The following is a 21907-nucleotide window of genomic DNA, read 5'->3' as shown; positions in this document are numbered from 1 at the left end:
GAGCTGAGGCGCCGCCCCTCGCGCTCGGGCCGTGGCAGGAAGCGGCTGGGACGGGCGGCGCGCGGCGGCAGCTCCCCGGCGAGGGGCGATGACGCGGCGCCTGTAAGAGGCCCTCAGCGCCGCGCGGGCCGCCATGGGCTCCCCGCCGCTCTCCCCGCCGGAGCGCGGCCGCCGCGGCCCGGCCCCGCTGTCCGGGGCCGCCGCGCTGGCGATGCTCGTGCTGCTGGCGGCGCCGGCCGGGCTGCGCGCCGCGCCGGAGGAAGAGCCCGGCAGGAACAAGGTGCCGGCGGCCGCGCCGCAGGGAGCGGGGCAGGGAGCCGAGCCGCGGGCCGAGGTGAGGCGGGGCCGCGCAGAGCCGGCCTGCGGGAGGGAGCGCTTCCCTCGAGGCCCCGGGGCAGAGCGGGGGCCGGAGCGAGGGAGAGAGGGGCGGGGATGGGAACGCGGCTCCGCGCTCACATTGTCAAGGTGAACCGTACGGAGCGACCGCGTGTGCGCGCGAAGGCTGCGACTGAAGGAGGCTGCTCCAGAACGGGGAGCGCGAGGGCAGAAAAACAGGAAGTGCAAAAGTAACGTTCGAGCAGATAGCGCTGTAACGTTCGCCGGAGTGTTGCTTCTGGAGCCTCCGGGGAAGTGAAGCGTCAGTTGTAGCGCTGCAGGTAACACGAGCGCTCCCGGCAGCGCGTATCCCGGCCTGAGCGCAGCGCTGCGAGGAGGGCGGTGGGAACGGAGCGTGGACAGGGCTCCGTGTGGCTCCATGTGGCCGCCCGGCCCTCACCTGGCGGCTCCGAGCAGCCTGCTGGGGGCTGCCCGCCTTCCGGAGTGCGACTCGGTAAGAGCTTGCATCGCGTTGTCTGACGTGGAGTTTGAATTGTGGGCGGTGAGGTGCTGGCACAGCTGCCAGGTGGGAGCTGTGGGTGCCACATCCTTGGAGACGCTGAAGGCTGGGTTCGATGGGGCCCTGGGCAGCCTAAGCTGATGGGAGGGTAGCCCTGCCCATGAGGGTGAAACAGGGCTTTAAAGTTCCTCCCAACCCAGACCAGTCTGTGACTCCATCGTCATGGCTCTCCCAGCTCAGGATGTTCTGTGTGATCCTGTTCCTATGGCTGCTCTTGCTGCAGTTGAGCAAGCATCCCTGTTGTCATCTGTGTTCTGGTTGGCCACCAGTGGCTGAGCTTTGGTGATTTTTAAAGGGTGAAGAAAGTTTGTGAAAGTGTTATTTTTCATCATCCTTTTCTGTTCACCACGTAGTTGAAGAGCTCCACTGGCTGTAATGAAGTGATTGTAAGTTACTGAGGTTAAAGCTGGCAATGAATTATTTTTTTATTATTATTAATTCATTTATTTTTTAATGTCAGTAGGCATTATATTGATAAAGCTGGAGCAGAGAGGAGATTTTTCTTAAGTAGTTTAATGTTTTCTGCTTCGGTTATACATGCCAAACAAAAGTCAGCTTTTTGGCAAGCTGAAGATAGAAAAGTTGTGATTATCTGTTTTTTAATGCTAAAAGAAAGGAATTGAAGGATCTGTTACAAAAAAATAAATGGTTTTGATTATTATCTGAGAAGCTGTAATCGACAAACTCAATTATTGTAAGAAAAGAGCTTGTTTTAGCACCTTGTGTGTTCGCTCTCAGTAAACTACACTGGGGAGGTGGTACCTGATGCTGTGCTGGACAACAGAGCTTGGCCAAATGAGCTAATGTTTTTCGACAGATAAATATTTTTGTACTAAGATCCCATTGCTTACAAGCTGATGGGGGGAAAGTCTTCTGCGTGTAAGCAGAAGAAAGCCTATCTTGTTCCATGTATTCCATTGCCAAATGATCACATATAGGAAAAAAAAGTTGTCAGCATACTGCTTGATGCAAGACAATAGGGAGCAAGAAAATTTCAAACATCAAACCTCAGACTTCCCAGCACTATTGAGGGAGTTCTGGCAAGTCTCCTGATGAAACAAGTTGCAATCTGTCTCTGTTCATGGAGGTATTAACTTTCTTGGCCATCTCTGGTCAAGCACGTGAACAGCAGCTTTGTTGTTTTGGGTCTGCTTTTGATTATAGGTGTCTTAATCTTCATGAGAGTAAACACTGGTTGTTGAGGGAAATCTGGAATGTGCTGAGCTGGTTTGAGCACTGGGGAGTCTTAGAGCTGGTGTTCAACAGTTGTGTACAAAACAAACAGTTCATGAGAAGTTGCATAAAACTTTAATGGAGCTGAGATGCAAAGATTCTGCGAGGAGATCCTGACAGATTTTTAAAGGATTCCCTTTTCTCCTGAGTGCTCATAATCGCTCAATTTTTGCTTGAAGATTTGAAGAGTTTAGTTCTTACTATTTCTATCATAAAATTGCTTGCTTGAGTGTCATAATGTAAGCAGACAACAGCTGTACCAATAGCAATATAAAGTTGCTTCTCCCCTGTCTGACCGTGGTAGTGATTCTCATGTTCCAGTAGTAGCATGCATGGTGAAGTACTGCTTTAATAATCAGAACAGGTGCTTCTTGTGAAGTGACCACCTATTAATTTGAGGTAGGTAGCAGCCAGTAACTAGTTAATCATAGCTAATACCACATGGAGGGTGAATAGTTAAAATGCCACACTAGGCAATGCGATGTGACAGGCAGGAGAAACAGAGAGCTCAGTACTTCCAGGAATTACATGTTCAAGCCTAATTAATTGGTGTTTGTTTTGTTTTGTCTTCTCCTGCGCCTACAGAAGGGGCCCTCGCCAGTTGCTCCAGTTCATCTTGTCAATGAAGACTCAACTGACAAGACTAATTTGGGCTTTATTCATGCATTTGTGGCTGCTATATCAGTCATCATTGTATCAGAACTTGGAGATAAGACCTTCTTCATTGCAGCCATCATGGCAATGCGATACAACCGTTTGACTGTACTGGCTGGTGCTATGCTTGCCTTAGGACTGATGACGTGCTTATCAGGTTAGCCCTCATGTTGTTTTGTTTTGTATATTTAAATGTGCTGGATAAGTCTGTATTTATTAGTAAACCCTAACTAACCCTAACTGAAGTCAAATGGAAGGTAGTGTGAAGACAGCAGGTGTGTGCAGTCTTCTATTTTGTGTAAACTTTGAAGGTTTTTTCTGAGGGCTGTGGCATTAGACTCTAAACTCCAGTTAGGTGTTCACACTCCCTAGACATCTGTGTGCTTTTAAGGAAAAGGAATTTGGAGTGCCCAAGCAATCCCTTGGCTTTTAGATTTCTTTATTCCTTTTTATTTTTAGCTCCTGTTAAATTAGTATACCTAAAGAGAGTGTAGGGCTGAGGTCTTTATCTTCCCAAAGTGAAAGATGCTTAACAGGATGTCACATTCCTCTTGACTGACTTGTGTCTTTGTATATATATCTGGCTGTAAAAGTGGAGGATTACATTCAGTCATGAACCTTTGTGGTGCACAGCACAGAGCAAAGAGCTGGAAGGGGAGCAAGGTGTCAGATGGCACCTGGGGAGCTGTAGCTGTGGGTGCTTACACAGCTGTAACCATAGAATGAAGCAGCCTTTAGGTACATCGGATGCAGCATGTATTTGGTTGTGTGTGTGCTCAGTTCTTCACATGCCCTCGACAGAAATACTTGAAATAATGTTCAGTGTTTTATATGTGCTGCAAACAGCCTCCTAACTGGTACTGGATCTCAGTGTTGATCTGAGCGTCTTCAGATGGAGATGATAGCTTTTGTGAATGCATTGTTACAATTATTGTTGCAGTCTTACAGCAGTTTCCCTTTGTGCTGTTCAGATAGCATTGTAAAAGTTTCTTCCATTACTTGCTTAATAACATTAGTCTGTGAGACTTGTTCCACTTTTGCACTGTGTGCTTCCTTTATTTAGGATCATAGGTGAGGGTGCACCCTGTGGTCTCTTTTCTACATCTGTCTGCCCATTACAGCTCTCCCTTTTTCTATGTAAAGTCAATGTATTCCCTAGGAAAGGAGGTGGGATTTTCCCTTTCTTTGTCCTTGTTTCCTGTAGTTAGAACTTCCTGGAGTTTTTGTTTTTGTTGTTTTCCATGATTTCATGAATTTCTGCTCATTTAAATTCTCTATATCCAAATAATCAGTATGTAGATGTTTGGTTTTTGGTGTTGTTTATTTTCAATTTTTTTGTTTATTTTCAACAAAATTTTTGTTTATTTTCAAGCTGTGCCCAGAAACATTTTTGCCCTTGTGATATAACAAGCTGCGTTGTCATTCTGATTATTTCACTGCTTTTGTGCTTTGTACGTGGCAAGTAATGCTGTATGCATTCTGTATAATGCAGTATTTTCAATCTTTCAAACAAATTTTATATTCTGTTTTATTTGGCTGTGCAATGATGTAGTTATTCTGTGTGTGTGCTGCTGCCTAATTTTATTTTGATCTGATAATCTTACTTTGGTAGTGGCAGTGTGGATGCAAGTAAGGAAGGATGTATGCATATATTAGCATGTTTCCACTTGGCTCATTGCACATGCAGTACGACAGTGTGATCCAAACAGCTGAGAACATTAGGTGTGAGGTTTTAATTTCCTTGTATTTGCACAGGCCTTTTGGGTCTGTAACTGTGATCTTTGTGGAGTAGTCAGTCTTGGGTACGTATTTCTTCTATTTGAGAGGTAGTTTTGGCTGAGTCTGATCACCTTCAACACCTGTAAAAGTAGGTGTACTGTGGAAGTGGTTTTTAGTCTTTGAGTGGGATTAAGAAAGGATGAAGTTGGTGGAGTGTAGGAGAGAGAGTGAGGAATGGTGGCTTCCAGGTATTTGCACTCAGCCAAAGAAGAAAGGCATGAATTCAGACAACTGGCTGTGGGTGCGTCTAGAAAATTTATCTTGTAGAAAATCTCATTTTGCCTTTATCTGATGAAGAAGACAGATCTGAAATAAATGTAAAAAATGGTTGGAAGAAGATGTCATCCAACATACAGCCATGTAAATAAATAGAGTGAGTTGATATTGTATGTCATAACCAATCTAACGTGATTATAGATGAAATCTTTTGGTGTGCTTGGAAAAGAGCAGAATTTGTGTTGACCTTGAGTGGAAAAATAAATTTGCTTGGAGTGATATTGGAAAAATAATTATATTCATTCTTATTTTTGAAATTATGCATTTGTTTTCTTTTCAGTTTTGTTTGGCTATGCCACAACAGTTATTCCTCGTGTGTATACATACTATGTGTCGACTGCACTGTTTGCCATTTTTGGCATTAGAATGCTTCGAGAAGGATTGAAAATGAGTCCAGATGAGGGCCAGGAAGAGCTGGAGGAAGTTCAGGCAGAAATTAAAAAAAAAGATGAGGAAGTAAGTCATAAACTCTCTCTGTGAATTACAGCTAATGAAACAGTTATGGCTTTGAAGTTGCAGAGCAGTGCTACGTTTCATGCTTGGGATGTTCAGCCATGGCTGCAATTAATAAGTCTAACACAACGAACATGTGGTCAGCTGGACAGAAGTGGCCATGTGGATGCTATTTCAACAAATGATCCCAGACCTGTGGCATATCCTACTTCTCTGCAGAAAAGGAGTTTTCCCTGTAGAATTTCTTTTTTTTTTTTTTAATTTTTTTAATGGTGTGTACTAACAGACTCTATAAATGTTCAAGTCCATTTCTAAGGAATAGTAATCTTGTTTCTTTGGGACAATTTTATCCACTTTTGATTTGAGAGCCACCCCTTTTTAAGAGAGACTTCTGCTTTAGAATAGATGGGAAGCAATCTGTCATTTGAAACTAAATACTGTTCCTGTTGTAACTGCTTTGTGATTGCAAGATTTGAGACTGCCAGCAATTGGAAATCAGAGGTGATATTTATATATTATATTAAACACTATATATACGTAGTAGGCTTTAAAAAATACCATCTAATATAAATAACATGTTAGTATGCACAATCAGTGGCTAATAGCATTCCAGATGTTAAATTAACAGCTTTACAGTTTAAGTATTTCATTTGGATTGTTTGGTTGACATTTCTAATCTTATATTTTTTTTTAATTCCCTTTGTCTTCTTCAGCTTCAGAGAACTAAACTGTTAAATGGGCCAGGGGATGTGGAAACGGGATCAACTGCCACTATACCTCAGAAGAAATGGCTCCATTTTATTTCTCCCATCTTTGTACAAGCGTTCACTTTAACATTTTTGGCAGAGTGGGGTGATCGTTCCCAGTTAACAACCATCGTTCTGGCAGCCAGAGAGGTGAGTGCTGCAGAATGCCCCTTCTTCTTTTGCTCTCCTTGGGTTGTCTGCAGCTGGGTGAAAGAGACGAAATACCCTTGTGTAAGGTGTCACATTCACACCTGCTGCTTTATAGTGCTTTACTTAATGTCACAGCTGTGCAGAGATGTGGAAATCAATGCACGGAGGCTCTGCGTGTTGTTTTAACTACGGTCTCATGATTAGAACTGCATGGGCCTTTCTGAAAAGAGTTGTTTGACATCATGTAGCTGAATACAATTATTTGATAAGGTGTAAAGATAAGGATGTTACAGAACTACTTTTTCTTTGATCTGTGAGATAATGCAGCTTTAACACAGCAGCTTTAAAAGGAGACCTTAATCCTAGCAAATTTGAAACTGTTGATAAGATACTGCTTTTTAAAAAATCTAGAATTTGTTAAAGTATGTGGAACTAAAATTCTGAACCTCTGTGCAGTAAGCAGTACCATAAATGAAATGATACTCAGCATGATGATCAGAGCGTATGTAACTGTTACACATTTACAGGAAGATCAGGCTTATTAAAAGGCTGACTATAAGCCTTCAGTAGTTGCCCTGTGTTGTTTCCATTCATTGAGATCATTTACATCTTTTTCCTAGGACTCGTGCTTCCTTCAGTGCACTCTCAGACCTTCCCCAGGGATAAATCAAGGCTGCATAATGAAGGAGGCTATAATCTGTAGGAACCTTTTGCCTTTATTACAGAGTAGGGAAGGCACTGAGAGCTAGAGAGGCAGGGAGCAGGTTAGAGAGGAGGATCTCATTGTTCAGTTAGCGACGTGCCATCTTGGCAAACTGGAAATTATTACTACTGCCTCTGCCAAAGATTTTGTATGGTGCTGGATAAGTTGCTTATGCCCATCCTATCACAGGTTGGCTTCTCTTTCGCATTTTTCTGAGTGTCCCATTAAGAAATGTCCATCAGACTCTGCGGTGCGGTCCGTGAAGTACTGAGGATTGTAAAAGAAGACTGTGGATGTTAAGCTTTTAACATATGAAACGTATAAGTGCTACAAAAGTACTACAAAAAATAATCTTTTCTCATTCTATCTGTGGAATTATTTTATACTACTTACATTCAGATACCTTACTAAATAAGTGTTTCACAAAGAATAATTTACATAGCGAGAGATTGCCAGTAGTGTGGCAAGTCAACTGTGAACTTGAGTGAAAAGAAAGTACTCTGACTGCTCATTAAGTGAATAGTATCCATCCTGTCACAATGAATGAAACATGGTTTCTGTGGAGGAAAAGAAAGTATAATGTACACTGTCTCAGAGCATACACCAGGAGAAAGATTTAAGTCTGTCTTAATGAACCTAATCCTGACAGCAATCCTTAAGAACTAGAATTAACACCATAGCAGTTTTCTGTGTGTAAGAAACACTCATCTACCTAAATATTTGGAAAGAGAGCTGAAATTCTATCACATCATGTTAGACTGATTTTCTTGGCTGTATCTGAGCACTTCTGCTGAAGATACTGAACTCATGGAAGAAGTTGTAAATTATTCCCTCCAAGGGGCAGCAGTTGCCAATGGAGCAGAGGGCAGGATCCACCCTTTGCCAGTGGGCTGCTGTCAGCATGGAAATGAGGAGTTCCAGGAATACTGGATTCTGTTCCCAGTTGTGGAAGCAAATGTGTTCTGCTGGCACAGCTCTGCCTCCCTGCTGGCCTTCTTAGTAGTTTTCTATCTGTTCTTTGTCCACTGCTCTTAGCTTCTCTCAGTAGCTTGTGCTTCTGGTTGTCTTGATCAGGCAGTGTTGTGTTTTCCTTATATCAGATCATTTCCTGGACAGTTTCTGTTTGCATGTTAGAGATTTCATGCATTCCTCATGAAGCAAGGCAGTAGCTTTTACTCCTATGAGCTGGAAGTCTTGCTTTGTTTCCTAAAAGAGAGGTTTGCAGGACTTAACTCTACCTTCCCTAGTTCATCCTAGTGCAGTGGAAAATCAGGCTCTTACCTTGCCTTCTTCATCTGTCATTAAAAGGTGGTTTTTTTTCTGTTTCTGATGCTAAACTGTTCTGTTTTATGAGGTGCTTAATACATATGCTGTAATTTGTGAGAAGGTCTTGGGAACTTCTTTTTGTTGTGGATTTGTTACTGTAGTGAGGTGATGCACATTACGCAGTGTTGAAAGCTGTTGTTGACAGCTTACAAATGTATTTGTAAGAATACATTTTGAAAGCAGTTTATTATCCTCTAGACTTAAATTCTACGATAGTCCCCTCTTTGGCTAATTTTTATATTGGGGCACCAAAGTATAAAGCACAAACTTGCTGATAAACTTGAGCTGGATGAAAAAGTTGAAATGTTTTAGCTACTGAAAGCTTTCACTTGCGGTTCTTAGGTTTATTTACATGTTTTTTCTTCCTTTATAGTTAAGTTGATGTTCTTCCTGCTGGTGTGCATCAAGAGCAGCCATCTTCCCATTAAATGTTACTTAATTGTTTAAGTGCAGCAGAGTGATCTCTGCATCTACATTTAACCACCTGAAAATGCTTTTTGGTTGAAACATCCCAAATACTCCTGTATCGATCAGGTTTACATTAAGGCTGTCTTACTAGCTGAAGGCTCTGGTACTGTTCTTTCAGTGATAGGTGGTGGTACAGAGTAAACACTAGATAGTGTTCATGTGCTTGATTCTGTGTAACCAAAGAGCCAAGCTGTGGTTCCATCATGGCAGGAGGTTGTTCCAGAACTAGCAGGCTTTCCATTGTGCTGATGTTTCCTTTCCCTTCTGTGTTTTCTCCTCAGGATCCTTATGGTGTGGCAGTAGGAGGAACGGTGGGACATTGTCTATGCACTGGTTTAGCAGTTATTGGAGGGAGAATGATAGCACAAAAAATTTCTGTTAGGACTGGTAAGTGAAAACTCACTCCAACTGAAAAATGTGTTAATGCTGGTAATGTCTGTGATGTCAGTGGTTGCGTGTTCAGGAAGAATGTTTCTTGAGACTTCTTTAAGATCAGTTCAGTGTTTGGGTCTGTGTGTGTTTTCTGCAGTTTCAGAAAAGGAGGTGAAGGGGTAAATTTCAATGGAAAAGGTGAAATGTGTATTCTGTCTTGTTTGTTAAGGCCATAGATGATGAGTTGCTAATCTAGCAATAATTTAATGTGCTATCAACAAGCCCAGCGTGGATGTCTGGCAATAGCAATAACCTTAGGTTAGGTCAAAGATCCATCTCCCCTGTTAGCTCGTTTAGAGAAGGATGGGCCACATGCAGTGATACTGCCCCAAGTTCTAGCAGCTTCTGGCCATTGCAAGCAGTTAATGGTTTTAATACTGGCTCATTCAGTATGGTTACCTGAACTGTGCTAGAATTGCTAATCTGCAGTGCCACTCCTAACTGATGACTTGCTCCAGCCTGATAATATTGTATCTTATTTTTTTTCCACGTAGCCAAACACACAACAGTAGGCATCAGCCTCAGCTTCGCGCTAGCTGAAGTAATAGAAGTAATACACATGGTCCTTCCTAAGGTCCAGAACATGTCTTTGTAGATAAGATTAAACAATGGGGTGGTGTATGGGCATCCTGACACTGAGCTAGAAATAGCATCTACTGCTTCACTGTTTGCAGCATTAAGTTTTAAAAAGATTCTTCATTAATCAGACTTCTTAACAAATAAATAAATATCTTCCATGACACATTATGAATTTACTTAACTTTCTCAATGGCTAATTCATTTTTTGTTTGTTTTTCCTTTCCAGTGACAATCATAGGAGGCATTGTCTTCTTAGCTTTTGCATTTTCTGCACTATTTATAAGTCCAGACTCTGGTTTTTAAATATTTTTCATCACTACGAAAGGACAAGGATTGGAAGCATCTAGCAGCTATCCTTGTGTGGTTTTGTATATAAATGTACAGAATTACAGTTTAAACAAGCACCGAAGATGAGACACTGAACTTTTTATAGCAAACGATTGGTGGGATTGAGACATTTATAGACAGCTTCTGCGGTGGAGATCTGTTTGCTGTCTGGTTTGTATGTTCTGTGGCACCTGCTACTGTGGTAGGATTTGCGTGATTTTCCTGTTTGCTGAACCTGGCTCAGCTGAGTTTTGAGAATCTATGTCCAGAAATGTTGGAACTTTCTTTTTTTTTTTCCCCACTGTTACCCATGGCTCCCTTTCCTGTTGCTTCAAGAGCTAATTCTTACACCTTCTCTGAAGCAGACCAGAGTGTTTTGTTTCATAATGTTGAACAAAATATTAAAGAGATAACAGTTGACTCCCATTTCCAAAGACTTTGGTTCCAGGACGTTCCTGAGGCTGGATAATGTAAGCAACAAAAAGCTGGGGAGCCGTTCCTATACCATTTAGTTGCTGAGCCACCAACAGAAAATATTATGAATTTCATGTAGAGGGCAAACTTCTTAATCAGGGATTTTTATCAGGAAATTGTGTGCTGATTAACAGCCTACCAAGTTCAATGTGCAATCTGGAGCTACTAGTATTTGATTTTTTTTTTCTTTTTTTTTTTTTTTTCTTTTTTGACTTTCTAAACTTTATAAAGTACGTGGAAAGTAATAAAGTGGTCCAACTTAACGGTGTTTCATTCCCAGGACTGAACAATAATGGAATCTTTAGATTTAGATATGTTCATATTTTTCTTTTTAGGAATAGAAATGTAATCTGGAAGAGTATTAATAAAACATAGTGTCTCAATTTGAGTCATTTTCAGTATTGTTTTTTGGCAGTTCCATAATTCCTGCCACAGAGGTTAAAGTGATGATTTATTTAAACTTTACTAAATTTATTTTGGATGCTGTTATAAGTACCAGTTATAAAAACTTTGAAAATGTTGGTCGCTTAAGATATGGGATACTGAAACACATGGCTCTCTCTGCTGCTTGGTAGCTAGTAGATTCTGAGCTAATAGCTTAAATAAGATGTTAAGAGCTTCTGTAAAGCAGGAGATAGAGTTTCTAATAGCATCTATCTACTGCTTTAGCCTGAAGCTAAAGTAAGATCAAGTGCTACAAATTAGATTGTCCAAATTGTTGCTTGAGAACAGAGGGTAGGAAGCCTCCTCTTGGATTTTGCTGCCAATAGAAACCCCTTAATGCTGAGGTTCTCAAACCCCGAAGATTGCAGCCGCTTGATTCCTTTTATGCAGAGTGGTATGAAAACAGATTACAGCTCCAGGCCCAGATGTTCAAGTCCTGATCTGAAGGAAGGAGCTGCTGGCAGTGCTGTTGTTAATTGCTGGGTAATGCACTGATTTGTTCAGTTTTGAAGCAAGCATTGTAACCAATTGCTGCAGCCTCTTCTTTCCACACCCTGTAAATGCCCTCTCTGTAGTCTGTTTAACCTTTTACCCTCAGGGGATGCATTACCTGGATCACATTAAAAAAGAAAGAACAGGGAACCCAAAGCAGGGAAGAGCGTAAACTTCAACTGCTCACTGGGAAATTGCTTGTTGTGTGGTGCTACAGCACAGTGTTTTCTTACACATGTGCTAGGTAGTGCTGGGCAATCACAGTGCTGCAGGCTGCCTGCCCTTCATCCTGCTGAAAATTCTTGATCAAAAGCCAAATCAGTTGGCTGTGTCCTAGGGTAGAAACTTTCTGAACTTCCTATGCACTGCTTGCAACTGTTCTGGTGTTAAAACAATTGTGATCAACAGAAAAAAATGAAGACATTAATTTATTTTATATATTTTTTTTTAAGAGGTAAATATGAAGTTGCAGAACAAATCCATGCAACTTTCACATTTACATTCTGCTGTCGCGAACTCATGTGATGCAAACTACTGCTTTTGACCACTGCCTGGTCAAAAATAGGCAATACATAGGCAGATATTCATTGAGTTAGAAAATGCTCCTACTGTTTTTGGTTGTTTAGAGCCAATGTTAACTTACGCTTGGAAATCTATTATAAAATGAGGCGGGTTCTCGGATTTTAGCAAAAGTTTTAGAAGGCACTATAGCAGATAGTACTAACTGTAGAGATTTAATGTTGTGAGTTGCCTGTTGGAATTTTTCACCGTTCCAAGACTGGTGTAGTCCAGTCATTGTATAACTGAAGCCTGCTCAAGGTGGTTGGAGACTCCCAGTGTATTTTTAGCAGCACTGTATGCTGCCCTGCCTCTAGCAGAAACAGTGTCCTCCCATACAGCCTTGTAGTGCCCAGCCTCTAGCTGTCTGCTTTGTTGGCTCAGACAACTGCACATGGGCTGGTTCAGTGGCTGGGATTTTAGCAGCTTTCCTTACTGCATTCTCATACTACTGATGTGTTGCCTTCGGAGAGGTGTGGCACTGTTTAGTCTTGAAATCCCTGCAGACTTGAGGTGCAGGTTACTGCCATGTGTGTATACATGAATAGATATCACACCTAAGGTGGCCTACCCTTATGGGCAGTCTGCATCCTAAGCTAATGCTTGCAGTGCTGGGAGAGTGAGCAGTAATTCCTTCTGCTCCCCATGGCTCTTTCCCCATCCTCCCCTCTGCCCTCAGATTTGGAAGAAGTGACTGATCTCTAATTAGAAAAATAAACCATCACTGCCTCTCTGCTTCTCCCTCAGCCAAGAGATGGAGAATGGTGTGGTGGTCTGTCGGAATGAGTGGTTCATTCACTGCACCTTGGTCCAATTTCCTCCATCATACTCAGTGAGTTTTAATGTGTTTAGCAGTGGAGTTGAGCATAGGAGAATGGAAAATGATGCCTTTTCAGCAGCTAACTCGCTATTGCTCTTTGGACATGCAGATGTAGGAAGTTGTTCACCAACTTGCAGGAGTGTTCAGGCTGCAAGTTACAGCACTGAGAAGAGCAGAGGGGTGGGTAACCAGATGGGGCTGACCTGAAATGTAATGTTGAAAGAGATGCACAAGCTGTGAAACTAGCTAAGCACTTGAGGAGTGTTGGTGAAAAAGTAGGGTAATGAATCACCTGACAGTACTATGACAGCATCCCTGTTGGTTTTCTCTCAGTTGCGTGGAAGCAGTCAGTAACTAATGATCAGTTCTAAAGTTGTCCAGAATGATTTGCTTTTGCTTTGTAAACAAGAATGCCGATTAGCAGGGAATAAAAACGCGAAGAATAGCTAGAAGAGCCAGGTATGGGTCTGATTTAATGATTTTGGACATGTCAGCTTGCTCACAAGGATGAAATGCAATGCTTGCCTGGTTCAGTCCTGCAGCAACTCTCAGGTGGGGAGAAGGAGCCGTTTTCAGGATTGGGAATTACAAAATCTTGTAAACGTTGGCTGCAAGGCAGCAGAGCGGGCTTCATGCTGTGCTGCTGGGACATGCCTGCCTGGGCTTACACATGCTTATGTCCTGCGGTGTAACTGCTGCTTAGAAGAAAAGGGTACTGGGGGAAGGAGCTGCTTGTTGCATTGGCCAGTCAAGGCCGTTTTCCAGAAATGAAACGTATACAATGTAAATAGTACTCTTCCTTTTAAATACTTTGCCTTGCAGAGTAAAATGAGAAACAGACTAAACTAGCTGGAATTTTGATGGTTATCTGCTATTTTGTTTCCTTTTGTGGCTGGAGGATGTTAAATGTGATGAGTGGATACTTAAGCAGCAAAGATAAGGCTCTGCAAATTGCCATACCAGCAATATGAACAGAAGCAATGACCCAGCACAGACTTTCCAACCCTACTGAAGTGGGATGCATTCTCAGTTCCAGCAGACTTCCCTGCTGGTTCCAGGGGAATTTCCACATCAGCTTCCAAAGCAAGAATTTGCAACTCAGGCTGTGAACGCAGTGGAAACTTGAAAGTGCAAACCACCTACAACTACTCATTTCCAGGCTTGAACACTGGAAACAGAATTAGATGGTATGGTCAGTTCTACAGGGATGGAAGAAAAACCTCCCGCCAGTCCAAGTTGTTTGAAATGAGGAAACTGGTACTTGTTCTTTTCAAGGTTCCTAACTGATTCACAGCCCTCGTTACACTGCATGTGGCAAAGTGCGCTAAGCAGAGATTAAGGTAAACTTGTAATCTTCAGTACAGAGTTTTTCAGAAGAAATTCAGTGAGCCAAAGTACAGGTCCGGCTCAAAAACCAGCCTGTGCTCAGAGCACTGCAGGAAGGCCTGGGTCCCATGAGCTGCTGCTTGGAGGTGTGATAGGCAGATGCTGCTTGTGGACATCTGCAAGTTAACAAGTAAGTGGCTGTACTCAGAGCTCTCCAAAAGGCTGCCTGCTGCTGTACAGCTTTCCTTTGCATCAAACTGGGCTCTTGAATGGATTGTGCAGTTTCATCCAAATTTACCCAGTTATCCTGAAGTATTTCTGTGATACTGGATGCTGTGTAGGAGGCTATGCTGACATGGCATTTTCTTGCAGCTCACCTTGCTGTGTCCCAGATGCCAGCGCTCGTGGCAGGTTGCTACTGCAACCTTGTGCTGATGTTACTGCTGAGGTGCAAAGCAATGGCTGCACCCATCTGTGTGATGTGCTACACAGGTATACCCTCAGGCTGATTTACACATACTTGCCATGTAAAAACAGAGTTGCCAAAGGTGTTTGAAAGAGACTGTGTGGTATCGTGACTGCTTAAGACTGGAATTCTTGGTTGCTACCCACTGTCCTCTGACTGCTGAGGTCTGGAATTTGTATCGCTGACACTGAGCCCGGGGTGCTGAGGTAGCTAACCTTTGGATTGCTAATCTTCCCAGTTACCTAACATTTTCCTGCAAGCAGAGCTTTGCACAACAGTGAAGTGTCATTGAGCAGCATTGATCAGGTGCTGCAGTAGTTATTTATAGTTACAGCTCTTGATAAGTTTATGGAAAAACATATTGATATTTCTAAAGTTCAGATCTAAGAAAAGTGCTAATTTGTGCTGCGTGCTATCAGCCTTAATATTGGTGGGTGTTGGCAGTTCTTAACTGGTGCTTCTGCAACTTGTTTTGTTTCCTGTGGTATGTGGAGTTGCTCAGGGGCTGGAGGTGGGACACAACTTGCACAAGGATGCTTTAATTCCCAAAGGCAAAGGATGAGTAGTTTTACCATGAGCATCTGCTGTGATGATGATACAGAGAGAGAAGAGCAGACTGTAAAGAGCATTTATCAATTCCTCCAGTTATTCAGCTTCAACTGTGGGATTTCCTTCTCTCTCACCTTCCCTTAAACATTTGGTTAACTTCAAATTATTAAATTACTGCCCTTGGTGTTCCCACTTTGCTCAGTGAGAGGATTAGAGCAGCCTATAAGAGTGGCAGTGTAACCACACAAGCTGAAGGTCTCCGGCCATCAGCAGGGGCCAGCAGTTTATGAAGAGATACAGAGAGCAGACAAGAAAGGAGTACAGTATGCGTTTTTACTGAAGTCTCACAAGTCATTTCTCTTGGGAGGGAGAGAAGGTAAAATCGACATCAAGCAACTTCTCACACGTCAGTTGTTGGGGGGTAGAGAGTGCCTTTGTTACATCTGTGGAACGGGTATGAGAGCACTTCACTGTGAAACTCATCAAAGTGACATTAAGGAACTCAGGGAAAAAAAATAATTCTAGAACCTTAGAAGCTACAAAAAGCAAAATTTTAAACGTTACATTTATTCAATTAAAAAAAAAAATAAAATTGACAGTTAGTAATGGTCACACGAACACCAGGGAACTGTATCTACATTTCCTGACATCAATATGAGCGGCATTAGGGGTTGTTGGTGAACAAATACACAGCTAATGCCAGTTCAAAAAATACAAAACAAAACTGGAACCCGAGACACCGTGAAATCAACACTGCTTAAAAACTCAACATTCAATCCAATGTATTTTAAAATAAATAGTTTTTACCTTCCTTCTTTGAAAACACGACTCACCAGCTGCTTTCAAAGCAGTAACACCTTTAAGACCATTCCCGAAAGCGTTTCATAAATAATTTACCCATTGATTGTCTGTTAATGCAGCATCTCTCAGTCATAGCTAGGGTCTCTGTATAGGCCACACAGTATTTTGTTCAGACACAGTGTTTTGTTTTGTGTTTTTGTTTTTTTTTTCCCTCCTTTTTATTTAGGTACAATTTCTTTGAGTAGAGCATATCATGCTGCCACAATTCATGCAGATGACGCAGCATGAAGTCTAACAGAGCTTAAATCACCTGGCTAAAAAAAAAAAACAAAAAAAGACAAGGAATGTAGTGTTACACATCGTGATATTGAAAAAGCAACCATCCAGTCTCAGGACAACCACAATTTCAAATGTTCGCTCACAGCTGTCTCACCTACTCTAATTGGCTTAAATACGTCTTTTTTTAAATCCAAATTCATTTCACTCTTCAACTTCTTCCACCAGGGATAAGTAAAAAAATAAAAATTATTAAAACTAGTCTCTCTCCTTTTAATCAAAATAACCATTTTTTTCCAGTCCTCTGACTGCACATCTAATTTTAATAATGATTTCAAATAGAGAAATTCATGACTGCGCCGTCCGACGTCTCCTGACGCCGTGACATCTACAACCCATCACAATACCCGGGTTAAATTCTGTGAACGTATGCGTGGTTTCTGAATTGATTTCAACATCTGCCAAAGGCCACATCTTTAACCCTGCGGTACACTGTCACACACGTTATAATCCTAAGGGACACTTAGAATTACTGAGCAGGTAGGTGGGCCTCCAGATGAGTCTCTCATAGGCAACTGTGCAACGTAAAAGGTCTCCTCCCTAGGAAGCCATAACCGTTCAACCTTTCCCCACGCCATGTAAAACCAATGAAGCCAATCAGTTCTAGAAGCCTTTTTCATCTTGCACTTTGAGCCTCAAAGGATCACTGTATTAAAGAAACATTTTCCAGAAATGTTTCTGACAGTTTTACACATCATTCCTTGATGCCCCCCCCCCCTTAACAGTTTCGCTGACTAAAGAAATAAACTGGTTTTCAAATAGTCTTTTCAGTAAAGTGCTTCTTATTACTCCAAAAAATAAAAATAAAATAAAAGATAGAAAGTGCTATTTGAATCTTAAAGAGAATTTCTTTTTCCATGAAAAACTGTCTGATATAGCTTTCTTTTAATTAATTTTTTACATAAAGCTGAAATGAAACCTACCTGTATGTTGTAAGGATACTGGGTTACTGATTTTGGTGTTTGGCAGCAGGCAGGATGCCCACACAAGTGGCGACACACCGGAACCATAGTGCAGAAGGTAAATCTTCTAGATGAAATGGAAGGCATATGGAGAGCTCCTACTAGAATCTTTTCATATTTATATACAAATATATATTAAATATAATATAAAAATAGCTATATATTCTTTTTCTCTGTAATTTTCCTAGAAGCTTTTCTTCAAATCCTCACCCATCGCTGGCAAACAATGTCTGTCTTCTAAACTCCATGCAACTCTGTTTCACGCCGTTCCATACCGCCAGACTGCGCCTTCACAAATACAACCCTCTCCTTAACAGATTCCTTCCCTTCTGTCAGAGTCATTCTGTGACGTCTGCACCCCAGACCCTGCAGCATCGCAGCATTCCTTATCATGCTATTGATTAGGATGTTGCAAAAAATCTATGACTGTAGTAAATAAGTCAGTCAGAAGCAAAAGGCTGATTAAGAAAGAGGCGACAGCCTGGTCCTCTTCCCACTAAAATCAAGAGCAGCTCAGCAACTGATTCAGCAAGGGGGAAGCCGCAGACACCTGAAATACACACCTTTGAGTCAGCAGCTGTGAAACAAAGCATTTGCGTCCTTGCACAGAACACGGAACGAGTTCTACGTACTTCTGTATAAAGTCTGCCTGATTCACGGTAAGTATATTTCAAATGGATGCTGTGTTTTTCCAGTTTCTGTGAATCTCCCCACCTTCCATGCTTTGTCTACTGGCTGGTAGCTCCGTAATTGAATGAGCTCTCTCCGAGGTTACAAAAAGCTTCTTGATCAAAGCGTACATTTCTTTATTCTCTTTCAGCAGCCCTGCTATCACTGTCATCTATTTTCTCTCACCTAGTTCAGCGTTTTACCAACAGACCTATAGCAGCACAAGAGAGTATCGGGGAGGGGGGGAATGGGAAGAGAAGTTTAAATGGAGCTTCATATAAAAAGCTGCATCATTAACTGGCTGGCTGTTATCTCTATTTTTTGTAATTCTCAGTATAATAGCTTAATAAACCTATTTTACCACTATTCCGTAGTTCTAACAGCACTATTAAAGCTCTCCCAGGTTTCTTTTTTAGTGCTGTTATCACCGTAAACGGGTAACATTTTTTCTCTAACCTACTTCCATTAAGCAGCAGTGCTGCTAGCACAGACCTCTGGTAACACAGCTTATTTTAGAAACAGGTGGATGATGCAGCAGCAGAGCAGAGCAAGGCAAACTTTGTTACACAGAGCTCTACCAGCAGTAGGCTTCTGACCCTTATCCCAGCTCAGAGAATGGCAGAAATCCTTTTAGAGAAGGGAATTTGTCCTTGCAATGTCTGGCACTGGCACCTGCTCCTTGCTGCGAGGCCTCCTGGAGCAGAGCGCAATCTAACTCTCTTTGGTAACTATTTCTCACACTCCTTCCTTGTTCACAACTGTGCTTTTTGGTACCAAACTCTTGCTTTGTAAGTGGGGAACAACAAAGATGCAATGGTGGGACACCTGGAGAGGCAAAGGCCAGCCCCAAAATGCCATCGATGGCATGGGGCGCTCGCTGAACTGGTGCCACCCTCCTGTGGGTTTGGCTCACCCAGTCATACAATCAAACTGTTCCAGAGAACAAAACAGTCCGTCACCATTTGGTTACATTCATTCAACTCCTCCTCAGTATTCAAGATTAATCCAGCTTTCTCTCCCTACTACTAATTTTAACTGCTTTTGCTGTTTTATTTTAATTCTCAGATCTATCTGTGTTTATTTATTTTCCTCTAAAGTTGTGGTTTTCACAAACTAGTACCATAAAACCCTACCTAAAATAGCACATCGTATCTGTTGGAACTTTTTATTTTCTTTATAAAGTGAAGTTGCCTTCTGAAGTCTTAGTTCAGTGATATCTCCTCAATCGACCGTGGTCTCCCCCAAGACATACTCTAAACACTACAGAAATGATTTTTGACTCTTATTATTTCAGATCAGGTTACCCTCCCTGCTCCCACTGAAGGAGCACTCTCTGTTTTTACATCTTCAAGAACAATACCTTCAAGGTCTGAGATTGCAGAGACTCCTCAGTTTCTGACTTAGTGTTTGAGGGGGAGCAGCACTCAAAAACGCTCACGTTCTCAACTCAGATCGTTATTGAGATGATCACGATGCAGAAACAGCTATGAAGTAGATACACGAGTTTGGCTGACAATGTACTAAGACTTCAAAATCGAGAATGGTTACAGATTCGAGACACTGCAAGTCAAGATGTTCAACATTATCACCTGAATTAAAATCAAGGCACTACGGGTTTTTCTGTCGTTGTTAAAATGACCCTGAATTAGTTCTGACTAAAGAAAGATCTAATTTTTGAATGAGAATAAAAAGATTCCAACATATTTTAACAAGTTACAATTCTCACCACAGAGAAAGTGGTTAAAAAGTGCCCAAAAGGTTATTAAATGTAAATATATTTTTTGTGCAAATTACTCCTATAACTGAAACATTCTTGAAAATTACTGTCTTTTTTTTTTTCTTTTTTTTTTCTTTTTTTTTTTTTTAACATTTTACATAAATATTTCCCAACTATGAACTATATCAAAAGATAGCTTTGGGGAATAAAATTCCAAACCATCCGCAAGGAAGCAGTGCAAATTCCTATTTTTTGTTTTTTTGTTTTTTTTTTCAAATAAAATGAATTAGGTATGAAACGATGGATGATACTCATGAATCTGAACACCCTGAACCCTGATGCACGACCACCAGTTCAAACGGCTTCATCAATAATTTAACCTCGAGAAGTCAACGAACCAACACACCATACCTCACAGAGCAGACTGTGACATCACAAAGCACAAACGAGAGACTTGTGCCCACACTGAGGGTGAAAGTAACGATGCAGCATGTTGTAAACAAAGGGGCAGAACAAAGGAAAACGTCAGTCTGAGTATGGCGTGAAAATTTAGGGGAACATATTCAAACCTACAAATAACAGATTACATTTCATGCATCATATAAAATATTTTGCTCTTTCTCCTTTTATGCAGACATATACACAATATTTTACAGCATCTGTACAACAGAGAACTGGATTTCACACAACATTTTCAAAATATTTACTGTCCCATAATCATCTGAAAAAATTAGATGTTTGTCGGACTATATTCCTGGCATTTTGTCTCCTAAATCAAACAATTGCTCTGTGTCCATTTTAATACTTTAAAAATGTACAGAACTGATAAAAAATACCAATATTTTCAGCATCCCTCTCATTTCAGTCACATTTTTTGATTTCACCTGGACAAATCGACACATGGCAGCAAACCTTTTAGAGCACAGAAACCGGGACAACGATCAAAGTTGGCCGCGTCCCTGCCATCACCTGGTGGTTTTCCTCAACAGATTCCAGAAGTTAGCTGTAGGTCTCAACACCGCAGCGTTAGAAAGGCTTTGTACTGCTACCTCTGCAACTTCAGTGCGAGTGGTTATGGAGCAGCCCCCTCCTGGTAGCTGACTTCCAGGAGAGGCAGAGCCCCCAGCTACTGCGGCTGCGCTTTGGAAGGATCCGTCATCTTGTCAGTTCTGTGCCGTGAGAGCTGCTGCTGCGATTGGTGCTGCTGGTGGTGGGACTGAGTAAAAGTGCTTTGCTGTAGTGGGAAAGCAGCAGAGAGGATAAGCTGAGCTGACTGATTCCCGTGAAGTAACCTGGATGTCTAAAACATGCAAACAGAAGAAAATCATGTTTTCTGCTGCTCTGAGAACTGCAGGCCTGGCTGCTTTTTGACTTTGTGGAAGAATTCAGTCAAAATAAACTTCTGATTTGGTCACTGAAGCTGAACCAACACCACAAAGATTAGTTGGCTTTAATGGAGATACTTAGAGCATTTGATAAAGCAGCTGGTCTTTGCGATTTCCTGTGACAACGGGTACAGCACATGGCAATTTGTCCCCATTTCAGAACACAAGAGCATAACGGGGCTTAAGGAATCTATTTTAACCATACACATCTGTTACTGCAGTCACATAGAAAGCAGTGCCTTGGCATACCAAAGCATGACTTGGCACAGATCAAATTTATCCCTGGATAAAAATCTAAGGAAGAAAACCAAGGAAGCTGCCGCTTTTGCAGACCCAAACATCTCCTTTGAAGGGGATTGATCATTAATGCAAGTAACACTTATTTTTAATGCCACTCTTCTTAGAAACAAAAGATGATGGTGCTGAAGAAAAAGCAGTGAAGGACGGGTACAAAAGGAATTGGACATCTCAATCCAGAACAACTACATCACTGTTTCACCTGCAGAATCAGACTGTGAGAAGGAGATCATAAACATGAGGGAAATCAACTTTTTTACATGGGTAGGAAGTGACAGGACACAGGGGACTAGTTGTAAACTAAAGGAGGGAAGATTTGGATTACATATCGGGGAAGTTTTTTACTGAGAGGGTGGTGAGTTGCTGGAAGAGGCTGCCCAGAGAGGCTGTGGATGCTCCGTCCCTGGAGGTGTTTAACACCAGGCTGGATCAGGCTCTAGGCAACCTGATCTAGTACCAGATCTGGAAGTTTGGTGGTCCTGCCTGTGGCAGGGGGTTTGGAACTTGATGATCTTTGAGGTCCTTTCCAATCCAAACTGTTCTGTTCTGTTCTATTCTATTCTATTCTATGAACACAAGCAGGAAAAGCC

The 21907-nt window shown here is 41.8% G+C and overlaps 2 protein-coding genes across 14 annotated transcripts in view; one reads left to right on the top strand and one right to left on the bottom strand.

The window, feature by feature from the left end:
- Positions 1 to 118: 118 nt before the first annotated feature.
- TMEM165 (transmembrane protein 165) lies at positions 119 to 10883 on the top strand. 3 transcript variants are annotated; one of them, XM_048941037.1, is made up of 6 exons: positions 119 to 280; positions 2714 to 2939; positions 5118 to 5293; positions 6004 to 6186; positions 8965 to 9070; positions 9921 to 10883. In XM_048941037.1, the coding sequence occupies exons 1-6, from the start codon at positions 134 to 136 to the stop codon at positions 9995 to 9997; spliced, it is 915 nt and encodes a 304-aa protein (XP_048796994.1). In that variant the 5' UTR covers positions 119 to 133; the 3' UTR covers positions 9998 to 10883. The 3 variants fall into 3 exon arrangements, with proteins under 3 accessions (XP_048796994.1, XP_048796992.1, XP_048796995.1); XM_048941035.1 differs by having other exon boundaries at positions 119 to 334; XM_048941038.1 differs by lacking the exon at positions 119 to 280 and adding an exon at positions 398 to 829.
- Positions 10303 to 21907, bottom strand: part of CLOCK (clock circadian regulator) — a 59504-nt gene continuing 47899 nt past the window's right edge. For 10 of the 11 annotated variants that reach the window (XM_048941024.1, XM_048941029.1, XM_048941025.1 and 7 more), the window contains one exon: positions 10303 to 20935. In XM_048941024.1, the coding sequence (XP_048796981.1) occupies positions 20762 to 20935 (174 nt within the window). In that variant the 3' untranslated portion in view covers positions 10303 to 20761. The remainder of the gene's footprint in view (positions 20936 to 21907) is intronic. The other variant, XM_048941033.1, reaches the window with a different exon arrangement.

Source organism: Lagopus muta, chromosome 4 (genome assembly GCF_023343835.1).
Source record: "Lagopus muta isolate bLagMut1 chromosome 4, bLagMut1 primary, whole genome shotgun sequence".
Classification (NCBI taxonomy): domain Eukaryota; kingdom Metazoa; phylum Chordata; class Aves; order Galliformes; family Phasianidae; genus Lagopus; species Lagopus muta.
Note: the sequence above shows the minus strand (reverse complement) of the source record. Positions and strands in the feature narration are given on the sequence as shown.